General features: G+C 48.7%; 1 protein-coding gene across 2 annotated transcripts; it reads right to left on the reverse strand.

Annotated features, from left to right (window-relative positions):
• Nucleotides 1-246: 246 nt before the first annotated feature.
• On the reverse strand, nt 247-3851 carry HEY1 (hes related family bHLH transcription factor with YRPW motif 1). Of its 2 annotated transcripts, XR_013975342.1 has the most exons (6): nt 3667-3851; nt 3380-3455; nt 3154-3237; nt 2821-2902; nt 1265-1934; nt 247-593 (listed from the first exon to the last, which is right to left on the reverse strand). XR_013975342.1 is itself a non-coding variant. In XM_080929298.1 (5 exons), exons 1-5 carry the CDS (start codon nt 3753-3755, stop codon nt 1366-1368), a joined length of 900 nt encoding a protein of 299 aa, XP_080785424.1. In that variant the 5' UTR covers nt 3756-3851; the 3' UTR covers nt 247-1365. The 2 variants fall into 2 exon arrangements, 1 of the variants encoding a protein (XP_080785424.1); XM_080929298.1 differs by having other exon boundaries at nt 247-1934.
• Between the last annotated feature and the right edge of the window lie 8046 nt (nt 3852-11897).

The following is an 11897-nucleotide window of genomic DNA, read 5'->3' on the forward strand; positions in this document are numbered from 1 at the left end:
TTCCCTCCCAGAAGGCCAAGCAAAGCTCTGCATTCTGACAAAGTCACTCCATTTGATGGGACAACTGCGCATAACCTCGAGTTCCAAGAACAATGAAACCGGCCAATGGGCGAGAACCACTCGTCAGGCAAAAATGAAAACCAAGAAGAAACTGGAGATTTCTCTCAACCAACACGGGGAAAGACTAAGGAAGACAGACACAGCAGCAAATATAGTTCTTTGCTTTTTATTAAGTCACAACATATCAGTACAACAGAAGTCAAACCCAGGTCACAGGAGGTTCAAACTATAACCTGCTAAAGGGATAAGCCTGTAAAACAATACTCTTAGGGCCCAAACCAAAATTTTTTTAAAAAATGAATGAGAAGGCGAATAAGTTCTTTTAAGTATTTCAAGAACCACATTTTCATGCACCAATAGGAGAACACAACATAAAAATTTCTACTTAAAAGAAAAAAACATGGCAGTTCCAGGAAAATCCAGGTTATGCGTTTAACAGGCACCGAACTACTTTCAGACTACGATCACTTACGCAGGTCGACACTTGTGAACTTGAGATCCGTGAGACTGGAAATACTTTGCATTGCTTGGGACTGCAAAGTGAAGACATGGTCTACATTAATTTTCTTGCTTGCTGCCAATGCTCCAAATGGGGACCTAGCCTACCGGCGGCTGTCTCTAAACCTGAAAGACCAGAGCAGAGAGCCGGGCAGGCCACGGTGGCTGGAACTCTGGACTCAGAGCCACTGACAAGTTTGTCCATCCACCTCGCTGCTCTAAGAAGAGAGCTAGTGTTTCTAGAATAAAGCTGGTCATATTATTTGTCAACGCTTTGTTTGGAAATATAATGCTTTTTTGATCCTCCCTCCCCAAGGAATATCGCTTATACAACACCTTAATCTGTCAAAGTATTAACAAAACCGTGTTAAACATTGAGACTAGCGGTTTGAGAAATTAATCCTCAAAAGATCATAACTTATACAAGCCAGGGAAACAGACCCCAAACACCAATGTTAAGATTCTCCACGCCGAGGCAAATGGAATCATCCTTGGACAGACAGATTTACAAAGTAAATGAGGCACAGAACAGACAACGGATCAAAGTATTGGTTCATAATCACTACCTCAATTGAATCTTTTAAACAAAAATTAACAACTAAATTCTTAAAAACTGCTAATGCATGACATAATAAAAAAAAAATAAAGAAAAAGGTGAACCAACAACCCTTTAGTCTTTAGGGAAAAGAATGATCTGAAAATGTACCTTTTTCCTGACTTTTACTGACGACTTTAAGGTGGTGTTGGCAACTGTCCCAGCACACCTGGGGTTTTAAGTTTTGCCCTCCCTTCTACAGCATCAGTTTTTTAGAAAGCTCCAATCTCTGTCCCCCACGGTCTGTAGGGTTTGCCAAGGTTTGCTGCCTGCGAGGGTGTCGAAGGGCTCAGTAGATGGAAGGAGCTGAAGGAGAAGGGGAAGGCTGAGAGGGAGGTCACAGAGGAGAGCAGCGGCGGCGACAGTTTGGAGGCTGAGGTCACCACGGGAAGCACCGGTCCCAAGCCGCCACTAGGGGGCGCTCGCAAGGCTGGCGCCTCCGGATGGGCAGAGGCCAGCCTGCCCTGGTGATGCGGCTCCGTGGGTGACGCCGTGGTGCCAGCGTTCCCGTGGCCATTCTGGGGCAGCAGCAGCGGGTGTGCGATGTGTGGGTGATGTCCGAAGGCGCTTCCCCAGGGAATGTGTCCGAGGCCTCCGTGAGCGCCGCTCGCGGCTTCCCGCTGGGATGCGTAGTTGTTGAGATGGGAGACCAGACGAACGCGAAGCGGGTCGGAGGCATCGAGTCCTTCAATGATGCTCAGATAACGGGCAACTTCGGCCAGGCATTCCCGAAACCCCAAACTCCGATAGTCCATAGCCAGGGCGTGCGCGTCAAAATAACCTGTGCCCAAAAACAAAAGAAAACCTTCAAGGCTCTGCTCGTTTCCTGATTTTCTTCCACTCCAAAGGCAGCCCTTCCTGGCAACTATGTGCAGGATTACAGCACAGATCATGGGTTCCTGGAAGCTCAAATATTTTGGAGCTGACCAAAATCTCTGCATTAATCAACATTCTATGTTTGCTAATGCAAGTTCAAAGCCCAATTAGAAGCTGCTGAGCAGAAATTGGAATTATACCCTACCAGCAGATGAAACTATGTCCTCTCCTTTCATGTTTTCCCTCAACAACAACAAAAAAAATACATCAAGAACAGAGAAGCCACAGAGCAGTGAAATTCATTAGACACACAGATGTAAGTTATCATCGCGAAGCTCTTAGGCACTTGGTCCTTGGTGAAGAATCTGGGGGCCGGAGACAGACACCGACTTCAGTGTCTCACCCTGCTAGATTTTTTTTTTCGCTATTTGGCCCCAGCATGTCTCATTCCTCCAAAAAAAAAATTTTTTTTTTGGCAGTTTGTTTTCTAAATCCTGTATATGAAATTCAGACTATCCAGTTGTTTTTAACAAGCCATTTTCCCAAGCATTTCTTAAATCGCAACAGACAAATGTGAGTGACTTGACCTAAATCAGGGCTGTCACAACCGGAGGAGCTCCGGGAGACAGGCACTTGCTGAAAAGTGCATTAAGCTCCGCTGAGAGGACCGGGGTGATGTGTTCACTGTTCAAGAACCCGTGCGCTGTTGAAGGTGCGCTGACTGGCAACCACATACTGCTCTCTCTCCACCCCCAAAGCAAAAGCAGGCAGGGACTGCACCAATCCCAGACTGCGCTTGCTGCTCCCTCCAAGCCGACCACGCAGAGCCCCAGCGGAACTGAAAGGAATACCTTTCCCTCCTGCAGTGTGCAGCATTTTCAGGTGATCCACAGTCATCTGCAAGATCTCAGCTTTTTCTAGCTTAGCAGATCCCTAAAGAGATGACAAAAGGCTTTTTTTTGGTGACACAAGTGCCTCTTGGAGAACTTAAAATATGCACACAGATATACATGCACGTAAAATGCACACGTAAACAAAAGCAAATTGAGATGCATCCGCAAAATCTGTTGGGATTTGTGTAAGGACGTTCAACGACACGGCACAAATGAGATTAGAAACATGGAGGAGAGGGAATCAGAAGGTGCCCATGGCTACACCAAGCGCTCTCATACTTCCTCCATTACCTGCTTCTCAAAAGCGCTGGGTACCAGCCTTCTCAGCTCAGACAAACTGTTATTGATTCGGTCTCGTCGGCGCTTCTCGATGATCTATGGGAAGCAGACAAAAACAAAGGAGGGCACTTCCATTATGACTGTACATTCCAACGAGAAGAAATGTGGTTCTTTCCGTTAGTTAATGTAACAATGTGTGCATCTATATTTAAATTATTGGGGGGAGGGGGGTACTCACGCCTCTCCGTCTCTTCCTGGCCAAAACCTGGGACGACGTCGTTGGGGACATGGAACCCAGCGCCGAACTCAAGTTTCTGTAAGATGGGAAGCAATTGCCTTGAGAAAGGATGGGGAGTCCAGAACCTTCCTGCACTCAGATTTCTTTGGCAGCTTGAGCTGCAGGGCGCAGAGAAGACCGCTCACAGCCAGCAGCGGCCGGCCCACGACTCCGGGCAATGGGGACCCAGCACCAGCGCACCCCATCCTCTCCTCCCGCTCCGGATCGACCTGACGCCGCCAACTCACCCATTCTCGTCAGCGCTCTCCTTCTCCACCTCGATGGTCTCGTCCAGCTCACTATCGGAGGAGCTGTAGTCCTGGTGAGCTCTCTTCATGGTGGCGGAGCGCGGGCTCCGAGGAGGGTCGCGCGGCGGGCAGGGAGGAGTTAACTGCAGCGGCCGCTCGGCGCTCGGCTGCAGGCGGTGCGTGCACACTGATCCCACTCACGCTCAGCCTCCGGTTAAAACTCAACCATCCCTTTCCCACGCTGCGTCCCTTCCCAGGGATAGGGGGAGGATGGGGGGGCGGGGAAGTTCGCGGGCAGGGGCGGGGCCGCGGCTCCCGGGCAACCGCGGGCTCCGGCCAATCGGCGCCTCGCAGCGCAAATTGGCAGCCGCGTGGGGGCGGGACGAGCGGAGGCCGAGGCGGGCTGCGCCCCGCCCCTGGGGCCCGCCCCAGCCCGGCGGCAGTGCGTCGGCTCCCCGGGAGCTCGGCTGGGGGCCGCGGGCGGCTGTGGGCCAGCAGCGGGCAGGAATGGGGGGGCGGGCGGCCCGGGACACCAGCCCGGCGATAGCCACCGCCCCACCCCGCGCTCCCGGATTGGCCTGGCCGTGTGCCAGGGCCGCGCCTGCAGCGCCGCCGGTGAGCCGCACGCGCCGCGGGCCGTGGGAAAGTGCCGGCGCCCCGGCCGCCAGCCAATCCGGACGGACGGCGACGGCGGCCGCGCTGGCGGCGGCGGCGGCAGCTCGGGGCGTCCGCATGAATGGAGAAGAATAGCAGGGCGGGGGAGCCGGGCTGCGCGAGGGCGCGCCTGCCGGGCTCCTGGTGTGAACCTGTAATCGGAGTCCGGGCGCCGGCGGGCCCCGGAAGCCACCGCCCGCGTCCCGCTCTCTGCACCGCCGTCGGTGCCCCGCGGCGGGAGGCGCGCGCATTTGGCGGGTCCTGCGTGAACAGTCGCCTGGGGCGCCGCTCGTTTGGGTGATGGCCACCAGCTCTGGGAGCAGAGCCTGTGCTGCCTTTTGGGTTCTGGGAGCCTGTGAAGCTAGACAGTCCTGCAGGGCTTCTCAGCTCCAAGACGGGATGCATTCCCCTATGCATCCTCATTTCCGGGGAAGTGGACCGCTTGTTTTCTGGGTTAGCTTGAGGGAGGGGGTAGCTGTCCCCGGAGACATTCATTATGTTGGGATTTTTGCTGTTGTTTTGTTTTGGTTTTGTCCTCCCTTCCCCCTAGAGTTGGCGGCCAGATCCTCTCTGCAGGCGACAGGGTGGCGGCCTGGGTGTTTGCTTCTCAGGCTGACTTCGCTGCGGGGATGCACGTTTCTGGCCGGCGCCAAGCACACACACCCTCCCTTTGGGCTCAGTTGGGGCGGGCGTTTGGGGGTGCTGTATGACGTTCCGCACACCGCTCTCTGCTCTTTCCCACCAAGAAGGCCGACTTTTAAAAATACTTTAAATCTTAATGGTTGATTCCCAAGTCCAGCGTTCATAAAAGTAGACAGACAGCCTGGAGAAAACCCAGTATCCGGCTCCAAGGTAGAGCGCTTTGGGGTCCACTCTTGGAGCCTGCAATCCTGTCTGTGAAGCAGAACTTTATAAACGCTGAGAAGAGTAAACGCAACTCATCATCTTTGCAAGAAATTCTGTTTCTAAGCTGATAAGTTCCATAAGTGCAGGCTAAACCCAATTCTCAGGTCCAGTTCTCCGTCTGCACACACTTTAGACCACCGCCTGGGTCTTTGTAAAGTTCTGACTGTACTACTCCCTAAAGTCCTCAGCCCTCCCATGCTCCTCTGAAAAGATGAGGTCGCTCCATCTTGGCTTTGTTCTTCCTAGTGCTCACACCCCACCACATGCTGCTTAGGAGTGGTCAATCCAAGGTCAGGGTCTCTGCCTTTTTCCCCGGTCCATGTTCACAGCTGAGCTTCTCAAGGGGCTTCTGTCACAAAGGGGACGCTTATCTCCAAACCCCTGTCTGCTACCTCCATCTCTCCATCTTCAGAGCCTCCTGTCACCTGCCTCCTCCAACCACCTGGTGATTCCCAGTCCCCTTCCCATCCCATATCTCCCCCTAAAGTGACAGAGCACCCTGCACGTGAATGAATCATCATGACCTCTTAAGTTTCCGGGTCAGCGGCACCTACAGAAGGCCTTCTTTTGCAGTGGCCAATTTGGGCTGTGCAGGGCAGAAGCAAGCAGAGAAACGGTTAAAGTTGAGGGTGCTTGGTTTTACACCATCTTAGGTACCAGCATTCCTCACACATATACACTTACTGTGGAAAATGAGGCCACCCTGTTGGACATGTGGTATTGTGTGCTTGTAGCCATAGAACTTGGGAGGCAGGGGCAAAATTTCATGAGTTGGCGCACAGACAATGCTGCATAGTTCAAGGTTCTCATGAACTGTGCGTAGAACAAGACGTTGTACCAAAAAAAAAAAAAACCGTTGTGGCTGTAATTCAGGGACCCAGCACTTGTTTATCACTGTAAAATAATGTCTGTTTACCCAGTATTTACACCGTGCCTTCTGCACGCCTAGCACGATGCTGGCATCTGAGAGACAAAGGCGACAAGAGGTGATAAGGTCCACCCAGAACCCACATCCGAGGAAGACAATACACAGCTCACACACAAGTGGGACAGCCATAGGTGGTGGCACCTTCTGATAAGGGGACAGGGGAGAATAGGGACACTTTTATGAGGTCTGGGGTACATTTTCAGAGCTCACCAGGAATGTAAGATGTAGATGTGATCAGAGGCCAGGAAGGAAGGGGTGGTAGTGAGCGCTTCCCTTGGGCAGTGGGGTCTGAAAGGCTGAGAGCACCAGGCCGGTTTCCCACCAGCTGCTAGCTGTAGGCTTTTTTTTTTTTTTTTTTTTTTTTTCTGGGAAATTTTGGGCTTCTTGCAAAGTGAATGGGGGTGCTCCAGGCCTGGCCTTTAAGGAAAAGGCCTTTGTTCAGCTAAAGTCCCTACTGTGGGACCTGAAAGAGACCCTTGTTCTGCACTGTGCTGTTAGTACAGGAGATCTCACTACATGCAGCTGGAATTGGTGTCAGAAGGTGGGGGCGGGGTGGGCATCATCTGCAGCTCGGACAGGAAGAAGGGCTGCCGTGGCCTCAGCTCTGTCAACTCATATCCACCTTGAAGCAAAAAGTCTTTGTATCAGGCTGTCTTTAGTCTCAGCTCTCAGGAGACTGAGTCAGTCAGATCCCGAATTTGAGGCCAGCCTGCTCTACATGTGGACCTCCAGACCAGTGCTGTGTAGTGACTCCCTGTCTCCAAAATAGTTTTGTGTCAAAGCAACACTTAAGAGTAACTCTCTTGGGCCTGAGCTTTGTACAGGAAGATAAAAATGGATCAATTTGCATTCTTCTACTTGCTGACTGGCAGCTGAACCAACACTAAAATGCTGTCTTTTTGCTACTGGATGGTTTTAGCTTCTTCGTCAATGATCAAGTGACCATAGGTGTGTGGGTTCATTTCTGGGTCTTCAATTCTATTCCACTGACCTACCTGCCTGGCTCTGTACAAATACTATACAGCTTTTATCACTATTGCCTGAGGTCAGGGATAGCGATTTCTTCCAGAAGATATTTTGTTATTGAGAAAAGTTTTCAATATCTTGGGAGTTTATTATTTCAAATTAATTTGCAAATTGCTCTTTCTAACTCTATGAAGAATTGAGTTGGAATTTTGATGGGCATTGCATTGAGTCTGTAGATTGCTTTCAGCAGGATGGCCATTTTTACTATACTTATCCTTCTAATCCATGAGCATGGGAGATCTTTCCATCTTTTGAGATCTTCTTCAATTTCCTTCTTCAGAGATTTGAAGTTCTTGACATTCAGATCTTTCACTTGCTTGGCTAGAGTCACACCAACAAATTTCATATTATTTATAACTATTGTTAAGGATGTCATTTCCCTAATTTCTTTCTCAGCCTGTTTATCCTTTGAGTAGAGGAAGGCTACTGATTTGTTTGAGTTAATTTTATATTCAACCACTTTGCTGAAGTTTTTTAATGGGTTTAGGAGTTCTCTGGTGCAATTTTCAGGGTCACTACAGTATACTATCATATCATCTGCAAATACTGACATATTGGCTTCTTCCTTTCCAGTTTGTATCCCTTTGGCCTCCTTTTATTGTCTAATTGCTCTGGCTAGGACTTTCAGTACTATATTGAATAGGTAGGGAGAGAGTGGGCAGCCTTGTCTTGTCCCTGATTTTAGTGGGATTGCTTCAAGTTTCTCTCCACTTAGTTTGATGTTGGCTACTGGTTTGCTGTATGCTGCTTTTACTATGTTTAGATATGGGCATGGAAATTCTGATTTTTCCAAGACTTTTACAATAAAGGGGTGTTGAATTTTGTCAAATGCTTTCTCAGCATCTAGTGAGATGATCCTGTGGGGTTTTTGTTTGTTTGTTTGTTTATATAATGGGATACATTGATGGATTTCCATATATTGAACCATCCCTGCATCCACTGAAACTAATAGAAAAGAAAGTGAGGGAAAGCCTCAAATATATGGGCACAGAGGAAATTGTCCTGAACAGAACACCAATGGCTTGTGCTCTAAGATCAACAATCAGCAAATGGAACCTCATAAAATTGCAAAGCTTCTGTAAGGCAAAGGACACTGTCCACAGGACAAAACAGCAACCAACAGATTGGGAAAAGATCTTTACCAGCCCTATATCCAATAGAGGGCTAATATCCAATAAATATAAAGAACTCAAGAAGTTAGACTCTAAAGAACCACATAGCCTTATTTAAAAATGGGGTGCAGAGCTAAACAAAGAATTCTCAACTGAGGAATATCGAATGGCTGAGTAGCACCTAAAGAAATGTTTAATATCCTTAGTCATCAGGGAAATTCAAATCAAAACCACCCTGAGATTCCACCTCACACCAGTCAGAATGTGTAAGATTAAAAACTCAGGTGACAGCAGATACTGGTGAGGATGTGGAGAAAGAGGAATACTCCTCCATCGTTGGTGAGATTGCAAGATGGTACAACCACTCTGGAAATCAGTCTCGCAGTTCCTCAGAAAATTGGGCATAGTTCTACCTGAAAACCCAGCCATTCTACTCCTGAGCATATACTCAAACGATGCTCTAACATATAACATGGACACATGATTCACTATGCTCATAGCAGCCTTAGTTATAATAGCCAAAAGCTAGAAAGAACCCAGATATCCTTCAACAGAGTAATAGATACAAAAAATGTAGTGCATTTACACAATGGAGTACTACTCAGCTATTAAAAACAATGACTTCATGAAATTCTTAGGCAAATGGATAGAACTAGAAGCTATTATCCTGATTGAGGTAACCCAGTCCCAAAAGAACATACATGGTATGCACTCACTGATAAGTGAATATTAGTCCAAAAGATCAGAGTACCCAAGAAACAATTTACAGACCATATAAAGCTCAAGAAGGAAGACCAAAATGTGGATGCTTCTTCAGTCCTTCTTAGAAGGGGGAACAAAATACTCACAGGAGGTAGAGGGTGGGAAGGACTTGGGAGGAAGATAGGAGGGGGAGGAGGGAAGGGGGTAGGATCAGGTATGGGAGGAGACAGGGATGATATACAGAAGGTTAGGAATTTGAACAGAGGTGTGTAACAATGGGGGATGGGAACTGATGGTAGACATCATCAAGTCCCAGATGCCAGGAAAGCAAGAGGCTCCCAGGACCCAACATGGATGAAATTACCTGAAATGCCCAACAAAGGGGAGGGAGAACCTGTAGAAACCATAACCAGAGGTTAGGCAAGGCCCTTGGTTGGAGGATGGGGCCACCCACTCATCTCCAAATGTTTAACGCAGAATGGCTCCTGTCTAAATACTGGGACAAAGAGTAGAGCAGAGACTGAAACAAAGGTCATCTAGAGACTGCACCAAATCCATCCCATATACAGTCACCAAACCCGGACACCATTGCAGACGCCAAAAAGTGCTTGCAAACAGGATCTTGATATAGCAGTCTTCTGAGAGACTCTGCCAGAGCCTGACAAACATAGAGGTGGATGCTCACAGCCAGCCATTGGACTGAGAATGGGGTCCCCAATGGAGGAGTTAGAGAAAGGGCTGAAGGAGCTGAGGAGGTTTGCAACCCTACAGGAAAAACAACATCAACCAACTAGCCACGCCCCCCTGCCCCGAGCTCCCAGGGAGTAAACTACCAAAGAGTATACATGGGGGGACCCATGGCTCCGGCTGCATATGTAGCAGAGGATGGCCTTGTCTGCCATCAGACAGTGGGAGGAGAGGCCCTGGGTTCTGTGAAGGCTCAATGCCCCAGTGTAGGGGAATGCCAGGTTATTGAGGTGGGAGAGGGAGCACCCTCAGAGAAGCAGAGGGAGGGGGAGAGGATAGGGGGGTTCACCTGAAAAGGGAAAAACATTTGAAACATAAATACATAAAATATCCAATTTTTTTTTTTTTTTAAAAAAAGAGTTCCTCGCAGTGGGACATGTTTGTAGCCCAGCCCTAAGAAGAGAGCAGTGGAAATCTGAGGACAACTGGGAATACATATAAATCCCGTCTGCAAAACCAGCCAAAGAAATTCTGAGGTAAAGGCTGCAGGTGAAGTATTTGAAACCTCTAGGGTTTGGCTGATTAAAATTGGCTGGAAAGTCCCACAAAACACCAGGCACTGAGCCAAGCCTGGAGCGAAGACGCTGAAAAGCCACAATCTCCATCCACCTCCCCAGAGCTTCCTGACACCAGGCAAGTTATTTAAACTCAAGACAGCACCATCATCTGTGACATGAGGAGACTGGTAACAGTCGCCATCCAACGCCAGTAACACCGACCGACCATGGTTATGTAATGTGTGGCCATTGATCAACAGTAAGTAACAGCAACCACTGGTGTTAAGCATTGATGTGTCTGACCTGCTGGTGAATGGAGCCGAAGGTGACCCCAGCATTTTCTTCTGATGACAGCTCACCGCTGCTGTGATTATGCAGCACGATCGAGTAATCGGATATATCAACACAGCATCTCTAGAAAGTAGAGTCTCAGCACCGTGGGAGGTAATCGCTGCTACCTATTTTAAGCACCAGTTGAGTAAAAGGGCATCTGCTATTCCTTTTTACTGAAAGTGCTGTTTCTGAGTCTCTTGTTCCGAGTCACCCCCCTGAGCATACGCTGCTATATGTAGGTATATAAATAATCTCCACGCTCACAGAGTTCGGCTCCTGCTCCTTTCAGAGGAGCTTGCATCAAGTCAGAATCGAAGCAGACTGGCCCCAGACTGTCACAGGAGTCTTGACTCAGCAGCCATTTCCGTCCACACACTGTAGGCAGCTCTCCCCAGAAGCCCTGTTTAGGATATCAGGTAGACTTGTGCCACTCCACTCCACAAACAAGCAGCACTTCCACTCTAGGGCTCCTGATGGAGAGCCGTGTGAGGTGCCCTGCTGTTTGCTGGGTAGGCATGGTTAATTGTAAACCCCACAGGACGCCCGGGCACAGTGGGCGAGGAAGTCCTTAGCCACGCCCACATCTCAGTTCCATGAGCCTCGGTTTCTTCATCGGTAAGAATGAAGCTTCACAGCTCTTTTCGGGGTGGTGACCGTGTCTGTAATTCCAACACTTCGGAGATGATGACAGAAAGATCTGTCCAGGGCCATCCTAGGCTACATAATGAGTTGAGAGCTAGCCTGGAATATATTAGACACTGCTTCAAAAACAAGAAAAAAGAGGAAATGTTCAGGGAGAGAATGTATCCAGAGAGAGATCCACCCTGTAAGTTCTGTTACTCCAGAGACCCTCAGCTAATACAACAGTCCCACCCCGATGGCTTCCTGCCTTGGCTTCACCTGATGCTGGTCGGCAAAGTGTGATATGAAAATAAACCCTTTCTTTTCTCAGCTTGCTTCTGGTCGTGGTGTTTTATCACGGCGGTAAAAAGCAAAAGAAGACAAAATAAATCTAGTACTGAAAGGTCAGATGTATGAGGTTCCGGGTGATCCCCAGACTGGAATTCACAGATTCTATGGCTTTGAAACTAGCTAGCTTCTAAGCCACTGCCTATTGGCTAGAACTAGTACTTCCTGAAGCTTTGATTTCAGAGTCAAAAGGATTTCTTTTTCTTTTTTCTTTTTTTTAACTCAAAAGCACAGGGCAGAGACAAAGAAGAAAAGAGAATCACATTGCAGGCACAGATATCCTTAGTAGACAAAAATGAAGACCAGAGTCTGAAGGAGCTGATGGGTGATTTTTGAGGGAAAAGGAAGCATTGTTTG

This window comes from Micromys minutus, assembly GCF_963924665.1.
Source record: "Micromys minutus genome assembly, chromosome: 15".
NCBI lineage: Eukaryota > Metazoa > Chordata > Mammalia > Rodentia > Muridae > Micromys > Micromys minutus.

Coding starts and splice junctions, on each gene's coding strand:
- HEY1 (XM_080929298.1), bottom strand. CDS start 3,755: ATGAAGAGAGCTCACCAGGACTACAGCTCCTCCGATAGTGAGCTGGAC. Junction 3,238..3,379: donor CCAGGAAGAGACGGAGAGGC/GTGAGTACCCCC, acceptor TGCTTCCCATAG/ATCATCGAGAAGCGCCGACG. Junction 2,903..3,153: donor CCAGCGCTTTTGAGAAGCAG/GTAATGGAGGAA, acceptor TCATCTCTTTAG/GGATCTGCTAAGCTAGAAAA.